Below are 26,928 nucleotides of genomic sequence, written 5' to 3'. Positions count from 1 at the left end.
AACAGAACAAACTCACGCTCACGTTTAAGGCTTTAATATTTGATGAATGCTGATTTAGCCATCACAGCAGGTGACACATGAGCCGCTGATAGGTTCTGCAGGATGAAACTGCTCTGGATGTTGAGTACAGTGTGCAAATATACAAGCTGAGTCAAACAGAAAAGGCAATACAGCTTTTTTTTCATAGGGAAAAATCAGTGCTAACAGGCACAGTTGTGTTTTCAAAGAATTTATTATTAAGCAGTTGCAATATGAAGTAATCTTTCCTTTATATTGGCAATAATACACAGATCCTCTGACGTCATCTTCCCTGCATTCCTACATTGTTTTTTTTTGTTGCTGTTGTTTTTTTACATTTTGATAAACCAGTTAATAATGACAGAAAATCTGCAGTCTAAAATTGATTTGTGATTGCATTTGGCACCCCATGTGTAATGGTCCAATGCAAACAGTGCACCAAGAGGTAAAAATTGTTAAAATTGCACAATAGGTAATGCAGTTGCTCATGTGAGCATCCAAATAAATAGTAGTCCCTAAAACATATTAATGTAACATGTGTATCAGGGATCCACTTCAGGTTAAATTGTGTAAAGTTAAACCCTGTCCCCCTGTTGCTTTCTTGTATGGCACTCATGCAGTTTTTCTACTAAATTGTAGATAAGCCGTTGATTTTTTGTTAGCTTTATGTTAACTAGCTAATTAGGCTAATGTAAGCTGTGGATGTGGGATGAAAGGTCAATGTTAGCAAAAAAAACAAAACAATGCCTAATCTTGAAAAAATTATCTAAATATGCACTGGATGTCTTCAGACATGATACTGTGCAAAAAGACTGAAGCTAAAGCTGCTGGATTTTACGTAAAAATAAATTTAATTAATTAAAGATGATATAGTCTTAGAACCTTACTCTCTTTTTCCATCCTCTGATTAGTGTTTGTGATGTCAGGCAAAAAAGCAAATAAAAACTCAAATCATTGTTAGGCAATAGGTGATAGTTATCTGATGTGTTTTAGCTAATGCATATTCCTCTATTGTTCTACAAAATGACTATCAACCAAAGTTAGTCAATAATAGGGACACACCAATCCTGCTTTTACCAATTCTGATCCAATACTGAGATCTTGGCATTGAGTATCTGTTGATCCGGTACCAGAGATAAATCAGTAAACTGTAATCCTCACTGTGAGGAAGAGTATCATTCCTTATGCTTTAGCTAGCACCAGGCTCAACTTAAATCATGCTTTCCTAACAAATACATGCATCCAAGAATAGAAATGTACTTGATTTTATATTTATTAATAAAATAATAAACAACAACAGGAAAAATTTATTTTATTATTTGTCTAATTTATTTGCATTAGTCCGAGCTCAGTGCAAGCCTACTGCACACTGCTTTCATTGACAGTCATGCAAGTGTCTCCTTTACTTCCTCTCAATCTGAGTTCACCTGCTTTTACTGCTCCTCAATATATTGGTGTGAAGTTGAGCTGGCACAAGCACATTATGTAACCAAGAGTGTAATAAAGAGTAATAAAAGCTTCCAAACAAATGAAGGACCAAGAAAGAGAAAGCATCAACTGCTGCTTTGCTGTTAGCTTACTTAGTACTTTGTTAGCTTGGCCAATAGCAACCACTGTTGCTGCTGAGTGAATCAAATACAGTAAAAATGAATAGATTGGTCATAGATCATCTCGTTTTAAACAATATCCAATCCAGCCTTTACAATTAGGCTCGGACCAAAATCTGATCCAAATATCATATCGGCGCATTGCTAGTAAAGTGCACCTGGACTACAAAAAGACTACAAAAAGAAACCAGAGTGTGCCTGGTACAGAAATGTTGTGTCTTGCCTACAGATTGTACATATTCATATGCAAAATCTGTTTTTAGAGATTAGGTAGTATTTGACTACTACAGTAGGTTGTCCCGTAGCAAACAGCATCTGCTACAGATAAATTTTACATTGATACAAATGAGCAAACCTCTAAAACACTTTCTTATATTTTTGAACATTGTTTTATGTTTGGTAAAGGCTTAATTTAAACACCACTGCACACTTATTATATGAGAAATCAAGAATAATAAGTGAATCCAAAGCTTGACAGACTTGCCGTGCCTGGTTATCTTTGCTAAGAAGCCACTGGACAGTCACTGTTTTAAGGGAGCTGGTTTAGCAAATGATCAGTCTGATTTATAACTGCCACTTTGGTGCTTGTTCAATTTTAAAAAGTGGATACAGCAGTTTGAGGGCATAAGAAAGTCTTTGATGCAACTTCTGGGAAAAGAAATGAAAGGAACAAGCACAAGGACATAAATGTTAAAAGTCAGTGGGGGGCACAGATGGTGATATATCAAAACTGAGTCACAGTATGAGCGGATGGATGGCTTATTGGTGTTGTCCTTCTATTTGTGGCAATGGACAACTTAGTAAAGAGCCTGATAAGAAATACTGAAAACTGGAGAGAATCTGCAGAAATTACAAAAAAACAAACAAAATTAGATCACAGTAGACTTTACTTATATGCAATGCCCATCAAGCCTGATAAATTTTTCAAATTAGTTTTAGTCCTGAAGGTAGTTTGCAGATGTCAGCGGTCAGCATTCATTCTGCGCAGTTTGGGAGGCAGGTTGTCCTCTGGCCGACTCCCTACCAAGGAGATCTGGACTGGTGCTGGGGTTGGAGCAGCAATGGTGCTAATGGCTGTGGGCAATCTGTGCTTCTCCAGCTCACTCTCCTCAGCTTCTCCATCCAAAGACAACAGCTGGACCTGCTCCTCCGGATGTCCTTGCCTCACTACAGGGATGGAGCTGGACCTCAGCCTCTGAATACTAAGCGGCAGATCTCCTGTGCTGGAGGCCTTCCCCCCAGGCAAGGCTGACCCAGTCTTCAGCCCCCTCCAGAGATGCTCCTCCCTGCTGGAGCTCATGCGCTGGAGTTTGCTGGGCAGCCTGGAGACTTGATCGTCTACATGGTCTGCATTGTCAGCTGACAGGAGCCTCTCCCTGCGGCCTACTCGGCTGCTGTTCTTCAGCAGAGGCGAAGGGGGAGTAGGCGCAACAGGCAGGGGGTTGGGTGACGTCGGGGAGGACTTCTCCTCCTGCTCTTTGACACTGTAGGGAGGTGTGGGGACTTCAAAGGTGTTGTGGAACTGGGAGTAATCAACTCTGAAGAAGCCCTCTTCAAGAGACATGACAGGGAGGAAGCGATGACCCCACAAGACTTCATCTTCAGTGTAAGATGTCCTTGCCTGGCATGTCATACCTGAGATGAAGAGAAAAGACAGAGTAGAAAAAATTTTCAAATACAGACAGGGAAAAGACAAAGAGGAGATGACTAACACACTGTAACATTATGAGGAAAACTGAATTAAATAAAAATGGACTGACAGCCAGACAGGAAGCTGATATGAAAGTGGTGAACTGCTTCAGGGACAAGGGAGAGGGAAACATGAAAAACTAACAGAGATGGAAGCAGCCTTGTGTTTTGAATAATTAAACACCATGAAATTAAACATTGTGTTAAATATTTCATTTTATATTACTGAGAAGCTCCATCTAACACCTGCTAAATGATGATGAGACAAATGATAAGGGACAGCGATGCTTACACAAAGTTAGTTGTTTTTAAACAAGACAGCAAAAGGACCTCAGAAATAAGAATACGTTCTTACCAGTGGTCTCCACGATGCCCTCCAGAATGACAACAATCTCAAACTGATCGTTCATGAGCGAGCGCTGTGACAGGTCGAAGAACGGGCTGTTGCTGTTGATCTCATGGCAGATAGTCAAAGGTGACACTAGGAAGAGCTGATCCGCCCCCGTCCCGAAACCTACATCCAGTTCACACTGATCCAGAGGCAGGAACTCGCCCTCTGGGGTCTGCCGAGACTGTGGACACAAATGAACAGGACATTTTAGCACAAACATTGAAGTTTATACCAACACTCCCACCAAGGCAGTGTAAGGAAGAAAAGATGTACATTAAATGGATTTTCTAATCTTTCATAAAAGGGGTTTTGAGGGTTTCTACAAAGATGGAGTCCTTCTGACTCTGAGGCAGATTGCTCTGCAGCCTCAAGTCAGAACTCCTGAGATTTTGACTCGTGAGGGACCTAGCTACATAAACTAGAAAGCCTGACTGAGATAATGCTGGTGATTGGCATTTAGCAACTTCATAAACTAGCAAGAGAGTCTTAAAATCACTGATATGAAGTGGACACTTTAAAACCTGACATTATTGTTACATTTTATTTGATTTAAAACAAAAACAAAGCAGAAAGCAAAGTGTAAAAAAATTCATGCCAATTCACAGTTTTGTACTAGGTTGTGGTCAGACTATGCTGGGACCAGTTGCCAGGCAACCAGCATAGACTCAAAGAAGTTACCGGTCATATCTGCCATGCAGACATGAAAGTGTCGAGAATCTTCTTGTCACCTAAATTATCTTTAGGACATTATCAGTGTGGTGTTTGCTGTTTATGGAAGTGTATTTCCAGCTGAGGAAAACACATCTGACAAAATGAATTAATTGAATCATATTGTCGTCATGTTAAAAAAAAAACCCTCTGAATTTCAAAGTACTGTTTTGCTTTCATGTAGAACATGCAAATGACTCTACCTACACAGCTAAAAGGTTTTATGACCCATTTTAACACACATTTTAGAGCCCTGAACTTTCCTACACATCACCCGAAAGAGGTGCATGTGAGAGTGAAAGGGTCCAAAGCCACTGAAGCATTAACCAGTTTTTAGCCTGGAGTCTCATTGGTTCAAAGTCAGTGTGTTTGATTGAAGCTAATATTCCTGCACAAAAATAGCTTTTTACAGGCTATAGTTGAGTTGATGAGGACAGATTGTCAATCTGTCAGGTTTAACCTCTCCTTTGCAGTACCTACCACTTGGTGAGTACTTTTCATGTGAAACCCAACTACTGCTACTATATATATGCACATATTCTTTATCCTTGTGTTACGGCCCTAGCAGGGCCTCTCTCTCTCTCCTGAGGGTGCCTGTGTGGGCGTGTCCCACTACCTCCTGCCTGAGGTGCCACCTTTCCCTCCTGTACAGCTGACTCCCATCAGCAATTAAGGGTATTTAAGCCCAGAGCAGGGTGAGCTCTGGGCCAGAGTGCCATTTTGTGTGGGTACAGCTAGTGAGCTGTGTAGTGTGTTGTCCAGCTAGTGAGCTGCGCTTTCCTTTTGACTTTTTGCTTTATTTGACCAACGCCTGAGTTTTGTTTGTTTTGTTGGTGTTTTATGGTGATAACGGCTTGTCCGTCTCTCTTAGTTGAGCTACTTTAATAAAACTCTTTAATTTAACCCTTTTGCCTCCTTGACTCCTTTTTCTGACCTGGACACCTTTTGTTACTTCCCCCTCACCGCCTAGACCCCTCAGGGGAACGTAACACCTTGATCAAAAGGTAACCGAAGCTGCGTTTAAAGTCCACTGGAATAGCATTGAAAAGGCAATTTCCTTCTGGAATTTCACATGGTACCATATGAAATTGGATACTTAGAGAGTTAAAGTGGGGAGAATGAGTTGTTTTTGGTGCTCAAAGGCAGACAGGGTGAAGCCTGTAAACTAGAAGTGGTCGCTGAGAATTGCTTCCATCAGCCACACTTATTGAAAAACGGGACCGTAATGAAGAAGATGTAGACATTATCTTTGGTCCCAGGCTCACTTGTGGTAGTACTGTTGCAAAACAACAGCAACTAAATACAAAGCGCTCCCAGAACTGCTTCGACAGACCTACACGTCTTGTCAGATGGGGACAAAAAGCTTTGGAAAAATCTGTTAATGTTACAGCAGCAATCTGTCGAGCCCCAACTGCTGTAACACTCAGATGGTAGGGTCAGAATTTGACATAAACAACATAAATCCCATGGATCCATCCTGCCTCGTATCAGCTTGTCAGGCTGGTCGTGGTGGTGCATTGGTGTGGAGGATATTTTCTTGGCACACTTTGCGCCTCTTAGCACCAACTGAGCATCATTTAAACTCCACAGCCTTGCTGATTATTGTTGATGACCATGTCCGTCCCTTTATTACCACAATGTATCTATCATTTGATGGCTGCTTCCAGCAACATTAACGCACCGTGTCATGAAGCTCAAACCATCTTAAACTTTCCAGCAAACATAATTAAACCCCTAACGCTGATCAAAACTGGTTGCAGTACAACTTAACCATAGACGGACAGACCATGCTCCTATACAGAGTTCATGTCAGAACATCTCTTACAACATGTGAAATAGATTACATCAATCCACCATTTAGGTTTTTTTTTTCTTCTTATAATTCTTTTCTCAATAATTATAATTAATTTAATTTCATTTATTCTAACTAACAAACCAACAACAAAGAAAAAAACCTTAAATGCAAACTTTCTCTACAAAGTCTAATCAAGATATCGAGGCAATGTTTAAGAAGTACCTCAAACCAATGCCAAAGTAACATCTGTGACGTCTTTCAATTGTTATATTGGAAGAAAAGACCACCAGCTAACAGCTATTCAGTACTGAAATTTCTACTGGGTGGTTTGTTGAGCACAACAATGAGTTCACTGTACTCAAATGGCCTCCACTGTCACAGATCTCAGTCAAACACAGCCTCTTTGGCATGTGGTGGAAAAAGAGATTTGCATCATGGATGCGCCGTCGACAAATTTGCAGCAACTGTGTGAAGCTGTCATATCAATATGAACCAAAAATTCTGATGGTTCCAAATCTATGATGAATTAAAGCAGTAATTTTAATACATAAAAATATTAATTTCACAGTACTCGATACAGTTATAGATCCAGAGGGCAGATTCTTAATCATTAAACTATCTATACGTGATAAAAAGCTATGTATTGCAAGTGTATATGGTCCAAATGTTGATGATCCCTCATTCTTTCACGGTTTTTTCAGTGCACTCTCTGAACACTTAGATGGCACACTTGTTCTTGGAGGTGACCTCAACCTTGGACTAAATGAAGACATGGATAGGCTCAATACAGCGGGAACTCAGCATAATTGGCAGTCCACAAATATAATCAAACAGTATATGAGCGACTTCGGTCTTTGCAATGCATGGCGCTCCCTTCACCCCACCAGTAAGGAATATACTTTTTTCTCACATGTCCATCACTCCTACTCTCGTCTGGATTATTTTTTGGTCAGCAGCTCACTGCTGAACGACATTTCAGACACTGAGATTCACCCTATAGCTGTCAGCGATCATGGTCCTGTATCTTTAACACTAATGCACAAGAATAATACTACGCCAAGAAAAAACTGGAGATTTAATATATCACTACTTAAAGATGAAGACTTTATTAAATATTTTAAAAAAGAGTGGACTTCATATTTGAACTATAATGACACTCCCGAAACATCAGCTTCTGTTCTATGGGAAGCAGGGAAAGCTGTGATGAGAGGTAAAATAATTTCTTTCTCATCACATAAAAAGAAAAAAGAAAACAAAAATATTCAGGAATTAGAAAAAAACATCAAATCACTAGAAGAAGCCTACGCGTCCCACCAAGATCAGGAAACATTGAACAAAATACGCAAAACAAAACTAGAATTAAATGAGATAATTGATAAAAAAACAAAATTCTTAGTACAAAGACTACGCCTACAAAATTATGAACATGGTAATAAATCCGGTCAATTTCTAGCAAACCAGCTAAAAATAAATAAAGAAAAAACAACTATATGTGCTGTTCAAGATTCATCTGGGAACACAATATATGATCCGATACAAATAAACAACATTTTCAGGGATTTCTATAAAACGTTGTATTCACCACAAATAAACCCATCTAAAAAAGAAATTGATCAGTTTTTGGACAACATAACTCTTCCAAAATTATTGGACACTCAAGCAATGGCACTGGATTCACCACTGACACCAGGTGAACTCCAGGAAGCCCTGATAAGTATGCACAATAATAAGGCTCCAGGTCCAGATGGCTTTCCTGCAGAATTCTACAAAGAATTCTGGTCGATTCTAGCACCAGTTTTCTACAGAACGTTGTTGGAAATTAAAGAAAAGGGCAGACTTCCATCAAATATGAATTCTGCAAACATTAATCTCCTGCTAAAACCAGGCAAAGACCCTGTATATCCCTCAAGCTATCGTCCAATATCCCTTATAAATGTAGACCTTAAAATAATCTGCAAAGCTCTCTCAAAGAGACTGGAGAAAATAACCCCCCTCTTAATTCATCCTGACCAAACTGGTTTCATAAAAGGTAGGCACTCATCAACAAATACACGTAGATTACTTAATTTGATAGACTACTCATACAGTAAAAACCTAGAAACTACAATATTCTCTTTAGACGCAGAAAAAGCATTTGACAGAGTTAACTGGAAATTTCTATTTGCAACTTTACACAAATTTGGTTTTGGATCCTCTTTCATAAACTGGTTAAAAATATTATATAATTCCCCAACAGCTTGTGTTAGAACAAATGACCAGACATCCTCCAGCTTCTGTCTCTTGAGGGGCACCAGGCAGGGATGCCCACTCTCCCCTTCACTATTTGCAATTTTTATTGAACCACTAGCAGCAGCAATTAGACAGAATTCAGTAATTAAGGGCATAAAATGCAAGAACGTGGAACATAAAATCAGCCTTTATGCGGATGATGTGTTACTCTTTCTCCAAAATTCACAAACCAATATCTCTGGGGTGATTGAATTGATAAACTCTTTTGCAAGAATATCAGATTACTCAATTAACTGGTCAAAATCTACAGTCCTACCGATTAATTGCTCCTTCCATAATTCCTCTTCTACACCACTGCAATCGGGAAATATAAAATATTTAGGTATTAATGTTTCTCCCAAGCTTGCAGATCTAACTAAATTAAACCATATCCCACTTTTAAAGAAGGTAGAAGATGATCTGGCTAGATGGAAATGTCTACCCATATCACTCATGGGAAGGGTTGCCGCTATAAAAATGATGGTCTTACCAAAAATAAATTATTTATTCTCAATGATCCCAACTAAACCGCCACAAGATTGGTTCAGATCTCTAGATTCATGTATGTCCAAATTCCTTTGGAAAAATAAACCCCCACGTATAAGCTTAAAAACACTACAAAAGACCAAGGATAAAGGAGGACTAGAACTGCCTAACTTTCAGCACTACTTCTTAGCCAACAGGCTTCAGTTTATCTCAGGATGGCTAAAACACACCCTCTTAGATGAACCTTGGCTAGATGTAGAACAAGCACTCTGCAATAATCTAGAGATCTCAGACCTACCATTTATCAGCTCAAACATCCAACGACATGAATGCTTTAAAAGCATCAACATCAGCTCTTCTCTGACAGCATGGTGGGAGTTTCTAAAATTGACGGCGTCTTCATTAATCCCATGCAAACGTACACCTATCTGGAACAACCCTGACATATTACAAAACAATAATATGATAAACTTTTCAGATTGGAGTGATAAAGGAATCAAATATTTAGAACATATACTAGAAGGAACAGAATTTATTTCATTTGACGGACTAGTTACACAATATGGGATCAACAAGAAAAGATTTTTAGAATATCAACAAATTAAATCCATAGTAAAAAAGAAATTTAAACCGGGTCAAGTTGAACTACAAACACCACCAAGTGTGGTTCAATTTCTTACTCTTAAACCCCCCAAATTACTATCCAAAATATACAGAATGCTTTCTAAAACAGATGAATCAATATCACTTCCTATTGCAAAATGGGAAGCGGATTTATCAGTTAACTTAGACCTAAACTTCTGGTCTCAGATTTGCTTAAAAACCTTTCATCTAATTAGAAATCCCAGTCTTCAATTAATTCAATACAAAATATTACATAGAGTGCACTATACAGGTCATCGGATGTTCAAGATGGGCTTTACGTCTACCAACAACTGCTCACACTGCCAAACCAATTCACCGGACAATTATATCCACGCTCTTTGGTTCTGTCCACCAGTTCAGAAGTTTTGGCGCGAGATATGTGAAGACTTATCGAAGTGTCTGAAATGTAACATTCCAACTTCCCCCTTAGTGTGTTTGTTGGGCAGCTTAGATAATGTCACTTCAGAAAAGAATATCGCCCATATGGTTTTCACTGCCCTATGCATAGCCAAGAAAACAGTCCTCATGAACTGGATTGGTTTGATTGATTGATTGGTAATTTATTTCAACATGTGAACAATATACAAGTACATTTAGAAAAGAAATGAGAGAAAAAATATATACTATACAAATTACATACAAAAAAACATTCTGATTAATTTACATGTTGAAAGGGAGTGGGAAGAAGTATACACTTATTTAATCCCACCCCTGTCCCATAAATTATCAGTGAATATTTAGTCAGCTTCCTTACTGATATAATTTGTAATAAAAATAGTGAACAGATTTCTGATATACTATATACTATAATATCACATCATGAATTTTTTGTTTGTTTGTTTTTAAATAGAGACATTCACTTAATTTAAATATTTTCCTTTTCTTTATAGATCGAGAAGATCATATTTTTATAACTCTTTTTGAACAGTTTTATGTTTGGACATTGCTTTAATTCCATATTCAGTTTGTTCCATAGTTTCACTCCTTGAACAGAAACACAAAAGCCTTTTTCTCCTGGAAAAATAAAAATAATCTTAATTCTAACCAATATAGAAATTATCTATTAGATTACATTAGTCTTGATACAGCCTCTGCCACCACATCAGATCAATTGCTCTGGGCTCCTTTGATCAGCTCCATCACCTAGTGGGGGTGGGGGGTCATAGTTTGGTCCCGCCTTCACTGTTGTGATTGGTGTGGGGGTAGGGACAGGCTTAGGGCGTCTTGGGGTTCCCCGGAGGCATCTTCCTTGGGGGGCTCAACCCGGGGTAGCGGTCATGGCCAATTAGGGGCTCTGTTGGCTCTTAGGTGACAGTTTCCTCGTGGCTGCGTGCAGCGGGGCTAGGGGAGGGTCTGTGCTGACGGACGTGGGTTACTGACTGGCTGGCTGCCCCTGGGTGGGTCCGGGATGGGCGTGAGGTTCTGGGGGCGCTCCGTCTCTGGGCTGGGACCCGGACCGGGCCTCGGGGCCTTGGGTCCTGGTTGGTGTGTTGCCGGGGTTGTGGGCGGGTGGGTGCATGGGGGCCCAGCCCTGGAGCAGGGTGCCGCCGGTGCGTCGAGCCACCTGGGGGGCTCTTCAACTGGTGGGGGAGATTGTCACATCTTGCAGGAGCTTTCCTCTCCTCAGGAGCTGCCTCTGCAGGAGGGGGAGATACAGGAGAGGTGGAGGAAGATCTCAGCCTGGGTGTTTATTGTCTTATGTAGTCTGGAAGATGAGTGGATGGTGGGGTGGGTGCAGTTTTCTCTGTGGTGGGGTTGGGTGGACTGTCCCGGGCTCTGTGGGGCCGGGCGGCGCTGCTGCACTGGGCCCGGTCTGGATGGGCCTGGGCCCCCTTTCCCTGGCGGGTCGCGGAGTATGGGGGTGCCTACTGGGGTCAGCGGGGGAGCTGGCCCCAGGGAGGGGTCACCTGCCCCTCCCTTCCTTCCCTCCCCATCTCCAGCTGCCTCCCTCTTCCCGCTCCACCACAACCACCCACACATGCAGGGCCTTGGAGTAGGGGTATGTCACCAGGGTGCAGAGGAGGCTACCCCCCCCCCCCCTCTGTCCCCTTCTGGCTGCCTCTGCCTCAATTTTATCCCACAACTTAGACATTCACATTACTCACACTCTCATTACACATACATATAGGATCTTGGGGGTGGGCACGATACACGGAGTCCAAAGTACCATCAGGGTGTACACCCCACCCCTGGCATCGTTGCCCACCCCTCAATTTTAAATACACTTAGACATTGAGGGCTAGCAGGAGGGACCATGCGCTTACCTGCTGCTCTCTGGCAGGTAGCTCCATGCCCTCCTGGGTTTTAAATGCACCTTAGAACACACATGCATCAACATTACAATGAGCGGGTGGAGGGAGGTTCGGAGTCTTCTCTCATCCCCGTTCTCTGCGACCTGCTGGAGCAGGGGGGCTAGGACTAGGAGGAGGAGTTGGCCGTCCGACTGCGGTCTGGAGTGTGGAGCCTTCCTGCTGCTGCGGAGTCGGGGCGGTCTGCCTCCCCCCACCGCAGGGAAAAGGGAAACACCACCTGGGTCTGGGTGCAGTTCCCCCCTCCAGGGGCGGGGGCACCTAGACCCGGTTTGTAGAGTACGCTTGGGGAGTGTGATCGTGTGTACAACGTCTCTTTATGTCTGTCTCCACGTTGGTTGAGTGTGGAGTAAGTGCATATGAGAGCATGAGGGTGGGAATGGATGTTTGTATCTGTGTGTGCCTGTATGTCTGTGTCTATATGTCAGGTTGGGTGTCAGGCGCCACCTCTCTGGGGACATCTCAGGCCCTCCAAGGTTGGGAGGCCTATCTCCCCCTACCACCACTTCCCCTGCCAGTGGCGGACCCCCTCAGACATCGGTGCGTTGGTGGTTCTTTGTGTCCGGGGATGGGCGTCCAGGTACACACCGGCTCACTCCTTGGCGGCCGCTTATCGGGGCCTGGAGCCTGGGGCTCGCTCGGGCCACTTCGGAGGTGGGGTGCCCCCGGCCTCTCGGCCTGGGGCTCGGTCACTCAGGCGCAGCTGGCTGCCGGCGGAGCTCACGGGCGCGTCACTGCAACTCCCCCTGGCTTCTGCTCCGCGGCTGCTGAGTGAGCCCTCATCTGGGACTCTCCTCAGCTCTTTCCGGGACAGTGGCGCAGCTGCCCCTCTGTTGGTCTTCCTTGGGCTCTTGTGTTCTGGGGGCCTCTGGATGTCTGGAGTTTTGATCTCCTCCACACCTGCTTCACGCCCTGGAGGACGGGGCTGTGGCCCCCCCACACCCTCTAGCAGATTATTACATGAAGGAACCTTTTAAAAAAACAAAAAACAAGCGCGTCCATGCTCACAGGTGTACACACGGGTGATCACACCCACAAACTACACCCTTTTTGGCTCCTACCTCAAAGCACACTGTGTTCTGTTGATCTTATGTGCTGCACAATAATGTTTAACATTTAGTATTTACTGTCATATTCCCATATATCATTGTGATGTTGTTTATTCTATTACTCTTGTTCTCTTCTGCTTGCTTTCTTTTTTCTTTCTCAGCAGGTGATCCAGGTGATTGATATATGCATTTTTTTTTCTCTGCCCGTTCTGTTGGTTTTTGTCTTTTGCCCTTCTCCCCCGTCCCTCTTCTCAGCTGTTTCTCTTTCCCTCTTTCTTTCTCCCTTTCTTTCCCCCAGTCAAGTCTGTCCCGTATTCAGTAAGTGAAAATAAAATAAACAATAAAAGGTGAATCAAATGGACCATTACGGCAAGGCTGGGATGGTCAGTTTGGTAAAGTAAATCCGTTGGGCATCTTTCTTTGCCTTTAGACAACAATTCTGATGGCAAAAGAGCCAAACGGGACAGGCCAAAAAAAAAAAAAAAAAAAAAAAAAATTGTTATATTGGAAGAAAAGACCACCAGCTAACAGCTATTCAGTACTGAAATTTCTACTGGGTGGTTTGTTGAGCACAACAATGAGTTCACTGTACTCAAATGGCCTCCACTGTCACAGATCTCAGTCAAACACAGCCTCTTTGGCATGTGGTGGAAAAAGAGATTTGCATCATGGATGCGCCGTCGACAAATTTGCAGCAACTGTGTGAAGCTGTCATATCAATATGAACCAAAAATTCTGATGGTTCCAAATCTATGATGAATTAAAGCAGTTCTGAATGCAAAAGGAGATCCAACACAATGTAAGCAATGTGGACCTAATGAAGTGTATTTTTGCTGTATAGTGGTAAAAGCAAGAACAACTGACCTGAGGAGGCAATAGCACTGAAATGTACTTGTCACACTGACTGGCAGACATGCAGGGTAAAAGTGAGAATGAAGGTGTTAAAACAATAGTCTCTCACCTTCCCAGCATCTCGTTCTGACAACCCAAGCACCAGTAATCTTTATTTCATTTTTTTTTTCATTCACTGTGTACACACCTCATAATTTCCAGCAGATTAGACCCCATTGAAATTCTCAGCAACAGTCTGGCCTTAAAAAAACCAACATTGTTGACCAAATGTAGACCAAATAGGGCAAATCTAAATAAGTAAAGTATGTGTTAAATGAAAATATCAAGAAAGAAGCTCAAAGAAAAGGCCAAAAAGAAAAAATACTGATAATACCCATATGAGTTCTAACATTTCATACATAAACAGAAGGGTGAAAATCATCTTTCCCCGTTGTTAATGTTTATTAGTAGATTAAATAGATTATATCTTCTTCCCGTCGCCTACTGTTAACTTTCATGAAGAGTGGCCTCCCCGGCCCTTTGAGCAAGGAGCCAATCGGTTCACAGATGGCAAACAGCCTGTCATTTGTATTCACCGTGATGTTGAGGACAGAAGGGTGTGACATTTCACAGGAAGACGTCTGTGCCCACAGATCCCCGGCTCGCCTTCTTGAGGGAAAGTGTCACCCATCATGCTGCATCAGTGGCTGCCGCTCACTGAACGCGCAGACGGGGAGCCGATGTAACATGTCCACTGAAGTTAAGTCGAAAAAGCAAGAAATGCGGATGTTTTTTATGTAACAGTGAGAACTCTACTTAAAAGGAAACAAGCAGAAAAAGCTGTAAAAAGCTACACCACCTATTCTTGTAACAAATAAAATAATGTTACTCGATTTGGGGATTTCATCAAGGAAGAGATGTAAAATCTCCTCAGTCAGAGTCTGATCATGCCTGGAATGGAGGGGTGCCTGCATAGGGTGGCTTTGCCAAACCAAACAAACTGCTTCTGTTTACCTTTGCCATTAAAGATAAAGTAATTCCATCTTTGATGCCTAAAACAATCAGGTCATGTCCGCTGTAAAGTGTTTTGGCAACTGTTAAGCCATTAAATGCATTAATCTGTTTACTCCAGCTGGACTTCCTGGATCGATTGTCTTACCGGTAGCCACTATAAATAACAGACACCCTTACAAACGCAGCCCTTCCTTTTGCTTTTGGTCTAAATCCCAGCTTATAGGATTACATCGTCTGACATTAAATACTTTTCACTTTATTGCTGAGAGCTTGGAGATATTACTCTCACTCTGCATGATAAATATAAAGTGGCATTCATCGGGCAGTTTGCTTAGCTTAGCAGCACAAAGCTATCATTTCAAAGCAGCAACCTCCAGGGCTGAGAAATGAGTAGCAAAAACAGTAGTTCCTGCATTGGCTACTTGTGGCTGGCTTCAAAAGCAAGACAGTCCCCACTGACTCCTGTGGGGAAATACCCAACTTCAGCAATGAATTTAACACTTTTACAGCCTTTAATAAAAAAAAACTTTACAGTAGCTCCTTTTAGAGCACACCCATTTTTATGGGTTTTTTTTTATGTTTGTTTTTATTGTTGATGTCATTATCTGACAAATATGACCTCCTGCTTGGTACAGACTGTATGCTACAGAACTTGTCCTGTCTCCAGCCCCTCACTCCCAAACTGGCTGCAGCACATGGTTGTTTCCTGTTAAAAAGGAGTTTTTCCTTCCTGCTGTTGCCAAGTCTTTGCTCATATGGGTCTTCTGATTGTTAGGGTTTTCTCTCTGTTATTATTAAGGCTTTACCTTACATTACCAAGTGCCTTGATTATTGAGAACTGAACCCTCTTGTCTAACTATGGTATAGATAAGAGGGTGGAAAAATGCTAACATTGAGGCTCTTCAATTATGCCTCTGATGTTTTCATATTTACACTTAGTGAACAGTAAAATGCAGTCCAGTGTGGTAATAGGTATTGCTGCTTAAATCCTTTTTATCCAGCTTAATTATCCATCTAACTGCCCTTCTTTTTAGCAGCAATCTTTATGACATCAAAAACAGGCAAAGCTCAAGATTTCCTTCTATTTAAATATAATAATGGTGCTACTGCACTAGATTTTCCCATTTGGAAACCAGTGTACTGGTAAGTCATTTATTTCTGGGTGTAAAGGTAAAACTGCTGATTTTAATAAATCCTCACTGCTTGCCTCACTAGCGCTGTAGTGCTACAACAGAATTATACCCCTGCCAAGGACGCAGAAAGCTGCTGGATGGCTTTAACAATGTAAAAGCCTTGTGTGTTCTCTTAGTGCTGCTAAACAGTCAGCGCCACAGGGGGGAAATTAATGGCCTTTGGAAGAGGTCCTGATATGGAGGGGGTGCTTAATTTACCAAGCCACCTGAGATTCAAGTTGAGTGAAGGCAGGCCCTCTCCCTGGTGACTCACTTCCCCTTCAGTGAGAGTTTGTGTGGACTGTGTGTGCAAATGCATGTGTTTGAGAAAGATACTAAACCCAGACATCAACAATGCAACACAAATGTATTACTTTTGTGTTTGACATGCAAATGTGGACATGTGTCCAGCTACTGGGCTTTGAGCGGGAGATAAAATGTGATTCTCGCACAGACGTTGCATTCTATCTCTCAATCTGTCTGCCACAACATTATCGCTTTTGCCTCTTCTTCTCTTCTTTCTTCTGCTTTCCCTGCTTGTCCTTCAGAGTTAGACGGTGGCAGATGTTGCGAGTCATGCCGGCATATCTGCCGGCCTGTCTCGCTAAGCTCCTGCATGCATGCCTGTCTCTCTGCTTCTCGCCCTTATCACTTATCTCCTGCTGTGGACCAACCTACTGAGACAAGCTTCTGTTGACACTGACGAGCACCGCCCAGCTGTCACTCTCCCCCGCTGCATTTTTGTTCAGTCTTGTTTGCCACACTTGCTGCTGTCTACTGCTTCCATCTCCTTTGTCCTACCAATTTTTTTTCTTGCCAAGATAAGCTCGTTACGACCGCGCTCTGACGGCAACCCACATGCCTGCATGTTTCCATTTTAATATTATATTTCACTTGTGCTGCAGGGGTCAGAGCACCTCTGCATTCCACTGGTTTATTAATTAATGCTGCATCAATATTAATGGAATTTCAAGGACTTTTATGTTTTTACATTAACATGCATTGTGGATATAGGGTGGGCAGTACTGCCAGAGAGCTGTGTTTCTGCTCATAATTAAGTTTGTTATGTGTAACCATAAAATTGGGATCTGCTATTATATTTCACCAGGCACAAGTTAATTACTTGTGTCTGGTGAAATATAATACAGCCTAAAGCTGCATTCTTTCTAGTTCTCTTAAAAGTGGCTATATGTATGTACACTATGCCAACAAATGCCTTGAAATACACTTGTCTAACAGCAGTATTGAACTGGATGCAGTTGAATGGGTTCATGAATTCACATCTAGCACTGCAAACTGGTTACTTGAATCTTACATTCAGGACGAATAACCCGGTTTTTATCCTGGTGCCATAACCCATAACTAACTCTTCGTTCTTGTGAGTATTTTTGAATCATTCTAAAATGTGTTTTGTGGACTTAGAGAGGGAATTTCACTGCAGCCCTGTGGATGGTAATCCTGGTATTACTGTAGTTGGAATTTGATTTGTATTGCTATCAGCAAGTCTGATGTTTTCCATTGCTGGACTTCCCTACTCCTGCTCTTCGTCACAAATGCTGTGGCAGCCAAAGGGTGGAGGGTGTCACATTTGGTGTTCTCAGGATCTGCTTTTTCCAGCTGATTTAGTTCTGATAGCTCCTTCAAGCCATGACCTCCAGTTTGCAATGGGTTAGTTTGCTTCAGAATGTGCAGCAAATGTGTAAAGCGCTTTGAGTGCTCAGAAGAGTAGAAAAGCGCTATATAAGAACCAGTCCATTTACCAAAATTAGCACCTCCAAGTTTAAGGCCATGGTTTTCAGGCAGAAAGGATGGAGTGCCCACTCCGACCTGGGAATAAGTTGCTAGCCCGAGTGCAGAAGTTCAGGTATCTCCGAGTCTTGGTCACAAGTCACGGAAGAAGGGAGTGGGAGATTGAAATAAGGCTACAATGTTTAAAGTAAATTTTTTATATTCTTATCGCATCTTCTAGACAAGTCCCACATGTCACTGAGCTTGTCGATAAAAGAGACATGTGAAATGGAAAGAGGCACGCCCACCATCACCTCCTACTTTACATTTCTACTTGTGCTTCAGTCCTCTAAACTTCTACTGATGAAACTCAGTAAAATTCACATCCAGCAGTTAGAGGGCAAACTCAAGGAGATCAGTGTTGGCTTTAATGTTCATTAATTCCCCCTTGCAATGTTCATGCAAGGGGGAATTATTTAGGACTCCAGTGACAGTTTCTTACATCATTGTGTAAAAGAGTCAGAAAATACATAGCTGAAGAGTCCAAATACTCCACCAAGTATTCTTTTCTGTAATAATTCACAGACTGCACACACACCAACTTTACTTTTTCCCAAAAGTCCAGAGTATCCAGGTCCCACAGCATATTTATGGCCCATGCCTAGGTATCTCCGTGCCACCGTACGTTTGCACTGCTCCATCATTAGGATTTACTGCAGCATGCCTCATTTCTTCAGCCAGCTTTGTGGGCAAAAAATCTGACAGTGACCTTGAGTGGCGTGCTACCTGAACATGAGCCATGGCATCGTTTGCACAGTGCAGCTGTAGTACTAGAGGGCTATGTTGAATCAATCTACTCTACAATACACCGCTGTGCAGTCTGACAACACAGTGACGTACATGGGCAGGAAAAAAGGAACAATGCAGCAGTGTTACAATCATACCCTGCACACAGATTTCACAGCACGATTAGTCCAGGATCCAAAGATGATGAAGGCTTCTTCTTAAAATATCACAATCAGCTAATGTGGACAAGACTTATGAATTCATCAAACAGGTTTTGACCCTTTACTGCAGGTTAATTGAATATTTTTATTTTTATTTTTATTTTACACGTGATTCATGTGTCCTGGACATCTGACCTTCCATTAACACATAAATGATTGTAGCTTAAAAATATCATTTAATGATCATTACTCACTGGCAGAAATCCCAGGTCAGGATCATCACATAAATTTAATCAACTGATCTTAGAAAGGAAGCCAAGGACTGTTTAAATAAAGTCTGAAAAAAAAAAGCTGACGGATGAAAGCACTCTAAACAGCAAATGTTTACCATGCAGTAATTAAGCAGCACTCCAGGCTGGCACGTTCACTTAAACTTGAGACGTGAGGCAAGACCAAGAAAGCTACCTGCACAGCTAAAGTACTGGGTCTCCATTATGTATCTAATCAGCAACAGTAATGCAGCATTTGTTCCAGTACGTTCTGCTGTGAATGCTACAAATCACACCTGACTGATGAATTCAGTTCCAGTATCAGGAACCGAATACAGCTTAAACTTTCATAACAATTCCTCTTTAATGATAAATCTACAGTGGCTCTGATTGAGGCTGAAATTTTACAGCGTGTCCCGTGGGTGTTTGTTTTACTGCTTTCACTCTGTTATTTCAAACAGGACAGAATGCATTAGAGGTGACTATGCAGAGTGTAAAACGGCCTGAAATGAACTGCTCTCCTCTGCAGAGGGAGGAAAGTTGATGATGGTGCATTCTGTGTGATTATTCATCTGTGAGACTGGTGATTAAGTGCAATCAAGACACTATATTTTTCCTTTGCCTTTCTCAGCTGTTAATTAAAGGACAATTGATAAAGTAATGAAAGAAAAATGGGAGAAAGAGCTGAAACAGTGGCAGTAATAAGGCTTTTAATAATGAGTGACTTTTATTTATTATTTCTTTCTTTTTATTGAAGTCAAATGAAAAATAGAGGGATTAAAACATTTTAAAAGGACTTTAAACATTTTTTTCTGTTGACTTGGTTAAGAAAACAAAATAAACAACTAAGTACAATCAACTCGTTGGTGTGAGTTCATAAAAGTGAGCCGTCACTGAAGATCACCTCACAACTCCAAAGGAGTAACAAAAGCACAGATAACTGTCACAACAAAGCGCTGCCGGCTATTAAGGTTTAAACTGATGAACACTGCTACAGGGAGCTTATGCGGGCTCATACAAAGTCCTCAAATTGTGATGAATTGTTGTGTTTGGACTTTTTTCAGCACCTGAGATACACAGACACTGTTGAGCACTGTCCATCAGTCATAAGGTCTGCAGGCCAAAAAGAAATGTTGCTTAGAGGACTTGAGAAAAGCATTCCCCTGGTGAGAGACTGCTGTTTGAAGCTGCAGTTTCAGTCTATTTCAGTTGTGAAATTGCATGACACAAAATGTTTTCCTCTTCCCTTTTATCATAGCCGACAGCAGCTGCCTCAGCTCTCCTTTCATCCTCCGGATTTTTATTTTTATTTTTTGCAGCGCTGAAAGGCAGCAGTTGCTCTGGTAAAATGCCAAATCACTGTCACGTCTCAGTATTTAATAGTTACATTTTGTCCTGTCTTTAGGAAAGAGTGGCCACAGGAATTACAGCCATTGTAGCCGGTTAACTTTAGAAATGATCTTTTAACCAAGTGCTTGTGCTGTAGTTGGCCACAAACTATTTCCTGGGGGAGGCATTCATCTCATCTGTGGACAGCTTAAGTTGAGGCTGAATTTGAATATACAACCCACTGACAGCCATACTGCTGACTGAAGGAGGGGTGGGGGGCAGTTTGTGATGACCCTCGCTGAAGCAGGCGGCTCACTCAGCATCTCAGAAATGAAGAGAGGAGAGCTGATAAACACAGAGCTGAAATACACAGCCTGTAGCTGTAAGTAGGATGCTCCGGGGAGTAAATGGCCACTTATTAAAGCACAACTCACGATGGAGCCTCGCTATAAAAGCAGAGCCCCTACAGCAGGGATGCTAAACTCATTTCAAATCACGTACAGGCTGATCTTAAACCTCTGGTAGTTCATTGTCCAGACTGTTCTGTACCTATAAAATATAAATCTTCCATTAGGTCAGAAAAAACGTACAATTTATCTATTACTTAATTACTTTGGTGTAGTGTGTGAATGGAAGTTGTTGTTTATATATATGTATATATATATATATATATATATATATATATATATATATATATATATATATATATATATATATATATATATATATATATATAGGAAAAGCTCTAACACTTGGAGAGTTACAGTTAAAAGTTCTAAGTCCATGCTTTCCTTCGTATATTCCAGGCCATCCAGTGGGAATCTTTGCCCTGAAATAGTCAAATCTGGGAATTAACAGAAATTCGGTGCATGGCTTGAAAAACGGTCACAACACTTAACACACACTTAACAATTTGAGAGTGTATTTTATTCAGACACAACACGTTCAGAGTTGAGGTGGCGCAGGAGAAACATCCTCTGGCTATTACCCAGGTAACGCGCGTGCTTACCTTTATGAGTTTGCACCTGATCTGAGCGGACACCATGTGGCTGTTTCGCAGGTTTCCCACTCGGAACATGAGGCATAACTTCCCGTCCCGCTGCGAAATGACCGCGTCCTGGCTGAACATCAGCGTCTCCGCGCGCTTCTTGGGCTGCGACATCTTGATGAACATGCAGCCAATCAGGAAAGCGTCCACGATGGAGCCCAGCAGCGACTGGAAGAGGAAGAGGATGATACCCTCAGGACACTTTTCCGTGATGTACCGGTGGCCGTAGCCGATGGTCGCCTCGGTCTCGATGAAGAACAAGAACGCAGAGGGAAAGTTGTAGACGTTGGCGACGCACGGGGTGTAGGACGAGTTGTGGCCGCCGTAGCTCAGGTCTCCGCGGATGTAAGCGATGACCCACCACATCGAAGCCATGACCAGCCACGCCACCGTGTACGTGAGGATGAAGATGAGCAGGTTCCAGCGCCACTTTAGATCCACCAGCGTGGTGAATAGATCAGAGATGTACCTGCTGGTTTCACTCCCAAGGTTACCGTGCTGGACATTGCAGCGGCCGTTCTTCTCTACAAATCGCTGCCTCTTTTTCTTCACCGGCGCGGAAAAAGTCATGATCCGGTTGGTGTTTACAACCTGGTAGTCCTCGCCAAATTTCCGCCGTATGGCTGACATTGTGTGCTTTCGGTCACCTTACTGGCAACGATCAGTTCTTGTGCAGAATCGGGCTCTTTGCGCAAGTTTGGCACCGTCTAACCAAAACCGTGCAACAGCATTCAGCCAAGACATGCCCCGCTCGCATCCCACGAGATGGAGATGCGCTTCTCTCCGGTAAATTAATCGTAGGCTAAATAAGCCGAGATTCTGCGCAATACATCATTCATACTCGGTCCCTTTTTCGGTCCCAAGTGATAACTTTTTTTCTTTTTTTTATTACGATACCATCCGTTTAGGGAGCCGTACAAAAAATGATGTCAGTGTTAGCTGCTTTTAATCAGGCTAACTAGATTCAAAAGTCTGTGTCCTTGGGTCCTTTGTAGATCCAGTGCTGTGTCAGTAAACCTGTGCGTTAATAAGACGGCAGGCTCCAGCGCGCGCTTGTGCCCGAGGAAATACGTCCTGGTAGGAGTGACTTCAAATTAAAGACTGTAGAGGAACTGCAGCACGGATGGCAGATTTCACTTTCACGGGGGGTGGGCTTACGTGGGGATACAGACCAGGGAGTGCTTTTTTCTTTTTATTTCATTTTTCCTTTTTGCCTGTTTCCAATAATTCGAAAGCATAAACATTCAAATTCACCATTGACCGCATTACTATCCTTAGTCTGTGTTTTCGACTTGTTTTTTATATGCTTTGAAATCTGTTTGTTATTACTAAATTATCGAGGTGCCCATCACCAGAGAACATTGTGCTGTACTATAAAATCGTGTCATTACGAGTATGGCGCCTGGTGGTGGATGTTTATCTCCACCTAGTGTTTCTACAGTGGAAGTAAATGAAATCGGATGACAGTGGTCGTTCATTGTAAAGTTCCAGCTTGAGAGCGATGAAATGTTTATTTAAAAGGGTTTATTCAGAATATGAAATTCATCGGTTGATATTGAAAATGGAATTATAATCTATGGTACTGATGTTTTCGGAGTAATGAGATGAGTCATGTCATCAGCACATGTTATATGTGCATATATTCTGTGTGTGTGTGTGTTTTAATAGACTCAAAACGGTGTTTTAACGTTATAACGTGAAAATAGATTAAAACACCGTTTTGAAGACGTTTCATGCTTTAAAGTCTTTTGCACCAGCAGATGGCTGCCCCTCACTGAGCCTTTTTTTTTTTTGTTAAAAGGGAGTTTTTTCCATCCCACTGTCGCCAAGTGCTTCCTCAAAAGGAGTCTTCTGATTGTTGGGGTTCTCGGTTTTGTTGAAGGATCTATACTTTGCTTTATAAATGCAATCAAATTGAATTGAATAGAATTTGGCTTTCTATAGCTGCAAACACCTTTATCAAATATTTTTGAATTTTTAATTGTTTTTTTCTCCACGGTATTTATTTTTAATTTAACTTTTCATATTTGTTGCTTTAATCATTTTTGTTCAGCACTTTGTAACTTTGTTTAGAAAATAAATTGCTTATATACAGCTATTTGAATTGGCTGAGTGGTTAGGATGATGCAGGTCATCGGGATCAAACACAGAATAAAACAACCACCAGAAAGCAGGAAATGAAGTATTCTACAATGAAATCATAATAATTGTGTATGGAAAAATGTCAGTCAGAACACTAAGTTAAAACATATTGGTTGATGTTTGCAGAAGATACAGGTTTTGTGGGGATTACCAATTGTATATTACTGATATATAAAGTGCAATTACATACATGTTTACACAATGTATTGAAAGGGGGCTTCATAAACTAGTAAGTAATGAAAACTCTGCTGTTTCCATACAACAAGAAAAGGCAATGTCACTCAAATAATTCAAACTCTTTTTTTATATATAGATTTCTACAAACACAACATTGTGCGTTCTCTCACCTCTTCCTTTAACAATGCTCTGAAGTGTTTGGGAACTGAGGAGTACTTTTAAACGTTTAAGTGTTTTATTGTTCTGTCTTGATAAAAGATTTCAGTTCTTCAGAAGCCCGGGATGTCTTGAGTTGTACTTTCTGTTTCATTATTCAGGAATTACAGACAGGAGGGCTTTGCACCCACACACCCACACCCTTTTATTACTGAATCAAATCATGTTACTAGAAACACCTTGCAGTTTTTCCTTGTTTTGCTGAAATAAGAAACATCAAAGTTGCTCAGAAAGGTGTATATGTTGTTCAGGATCAATAGAGTCTTGTATATTTGCCCAGACTTTCTTTCACAATGACCTGTAGTTAATCACTCTCCATTTTTATTACTGAAAGACTGCACTGTTCTGCAATACTATTTATAAAGCAACCATGTTAACCAGTTACTAGGATTTTTCACACAACATTTCCAGACTCCCGTTGTTTCTGTTCTGTATTTTTAGAAGCACCATATTCAAACTGTGGATATTTTTTAAAATGATTAATAAAAAAAACTATGTTTCAGTATTTGAAATTATACCTTGAAGTATAAGATCCCTGTATTCAGTTTAATGTACGTTTTACAGTGTCACAACTCTTCTGGGAACAGGGCTGTATATATACCAGCGCACACAAACATACAGCATGATCCTGCTCTAATAGTTTGATATGATATTCCTCTTTTTGAATTCAAATGTAAGAATGTGGGATATATATTGAACTTATGAATGAGAAGATTAGATCACATGAGATGATTTTCCTCCCTGCTTGTGTTCTTTAGATCGCGTATCTTTGAGTTACCGTGGACCACAAATCTAAATTAATTCCCAAACTATCATATCAAAGCATTTCTTAAACTATGCCAACATACAAAGATAAGATAGCTTTGTGTGAGTGCACCGAGTGTAAGGATTTTTGGCTATTAAAAAAAATAATAATTAAGCTGTAAATGATACTTGACTTAAAAAAAAAACGAAAACATTTGTGCAATACAGGAAGCCATCATTTACCTGAACCACACACACTCAGAACAAATTTCCATCTAGTAACATTAGCAGGCAGAGCTCTGATGAGTCAGTTTATATGAAAAACAGTAAAAGCATTCGCTATATCAAGTTATCGGATGTAACTGTTAAGTTATTAAACTTTTCTGCTGCAAAACTCTTACGTCACTATCGCACTTGTATTCCGGAAAATTCCTATCAGAGGATTATAAAAGTATAATAAAAAACTTTGTGATTAAGACATAGTTATCAGTTTATTTGCTTAACGACTGAGATGTTTTTTGTCGGCTCAGTCAACAAGAAAACACTCCAAGGTCACAATGAAAAAAACAAAGTGTCCCTTTTTATTCATATATACATATATATATATATATATATATATACTTTATGATATTGGCTGTCAAATGAAAATGCATACGTGGGAGGAAAAAAGCTCTCAAGAATTGCTGTGCAATCAGTCAGAATAACCATTTCTACTCAATGACAAATGCAGTGCTTCGACAACCTAAATAAAGACTCATCACACAACAGAAGAAACATTCATTTTATTATTATTACTTTTTTATTCAATAGAAAATAAAATGTTCCATAAAGAAATGTTTACCACCACTATTCCACTGCAATAACATTTACACGGGTGATAAAATAGGCTGAGTCAATAGCTCTAGATTGTTCCAAAGAAATGCTAACCAGCACCTTATCTTTAGAAAATAAGTACGATGTGATCTTGACTTTAATTCAATTATTTTTAAAGCACTGGTTCTCAAAGTGCAGCTGATGGATCAACAACAGGCCTTGGTGATATTTTGTGTAATCAAGACAAGGAAAAAATCCACTACTATTGAATTCCTTAACAGTTCGTGTTAAAGCATGAAAGACTGGGACAAAAATAGAACAATTTCTCCCTTTCTTGGAACTCAACGTACAGCTGCTTCAGTAATGATTAAAATATATAAACCAGTTCAAAAAGGACAGTTACTGACATAAACCACTAACCTTTGAACAAGCTCATAAAAAACATTAAGTAGTGATTGTGTATTGTCTCTAGGCGGGTTTCAGTTACATGCTGGCTCCCTAAAGTGTCATTCAGTCAACCAACCTTTGGAAAATCACTTTTAAATTATAAATTAAACTAAGTATATTTATTGAAGTCAAGCAAAATTTAACCTTTACACTGAATATTTTTCACGTTACAGACCCTCGAGCTGCAGTGGGTTGAAATTTTAGACTTAATTCATGTTTCTTGTTTTAGTATTTTGAATTCATTGTAACCTCTTAAGTATTTATTTCTTTATATTTTGCTTCTGTGTCTTGATCAATACTTCCATGGGATTTCTGAAGGCCTTGAAAGTTTTTCTTTGGATATTGGCTGTGACTCATTTTCAGTCCACTCTTTGTACCTTAATATTTTTAGAGGAATTTTCTTTCTTTCTTTCTTTCTTTCTTTCTTTCTTTCTTTCTTTCTTTCTTTCTTTCTTTCTTTCTTTCTTTCTTTCTTTCTTTCTTTCTTGTTTGGTTTTGCCAAGCCACTTCACTCTCACCTATGACTCATTCAAGTATATAAAACCATTCACCTAACTCAAGGATAACACATAATTTGTTCCCTTTTCTTTAGCCAAATGTACAGGCAGGCATACAATATCATTTTTGCACCACCATATCATTTAGCTGAAAACTTGCCATATCTCAGTATGGTCTGTTCTTAAAAGACAATTTGAGAAGTAGAACGCAAAAGAAGAATATTTGCAGACCTAATCGGTCTTGTAACGCGTTACTTGTAAAGCGTTACTGCCCATCTCTGGTGGTCATACTAAATATTGACTTTCAAGCTTGTTAGGACTGTACAAACTCTTACACCATAAAAACGTTTTGTGATTTCTATGATTTCTATGCTTTCTGTTGCCAAACCTGAGATAAATGACAAGAATTAACACAATGACTGGCAAATGAAATTAATTAAGTTGCTACTGAAGTTATACTGTTCTCTCATTACAAAGCAATAATAAGTTGGGAAACCTTGGGTCCAAGAATTTAGGCATATGTTACTTTAAATATCATATGTCAATATCAATGTTTATGTTTTGTTTGTTTGTTTTTTTCTTCTCGTTT

At 40.7% G+C, this 26,928-nt stretch overlaps 1 protein-coding gene across 1 annotated transcript; it reads right to left on the bottom strand.

The window, feature by feature from the left end:
* Positions 1-1,313: 1,313 nt before the first annotated feature.
* LOC146703142 (G protein-activated inward rectifier potassium channel 1-like) lies at positions 1,314-22,426 on the bottom strand. The gene is made up of 3 exons (XM_085466268.1): positions 21,265-22,426; positions 3,670-3,886; positions 1,314-3,260 (listed from the first exon to the last, which is right to left on the bottom strand). The coding sequence occupies exons 1-3, from the start codon at positions 21,931-21,933 to the stop codon at positions 2,587-2,589; spliced, it is 1,560 nt and encodes a 519-aa protein (XP_085322394.1). The 5' UTR covers positions 21,934-22,426; the 3' UTR covers positions 1,314-2,586.
* Positions 22,427-26,928: the final 4,502 nt, after the last annotated feature.

The sequence above is a fragment of the Copadichromis virginalis genome, linkage group LG8 (genome assembly GCF_057382275.1).
Source record: "Copadichromis virginalis isolate Kocher_CV1m ecotype Utaka linkage group LG8, C_Virginalis_male_GT1.1, whole genome shotgun sequence".
NCBI classification, from domain to species: domain Eukaryota; kingdom Metazoa; phylum Chordata; class Actinopteri; order Cichliformes; family Cichlidae; genus Copadichromis; species Copadichromis virginalis.
The sequence above is the reverse complement of the archived record's forward strand: the minus strand, read 5'-3'. Positions and strand labels throughout refer to the sequence as shown.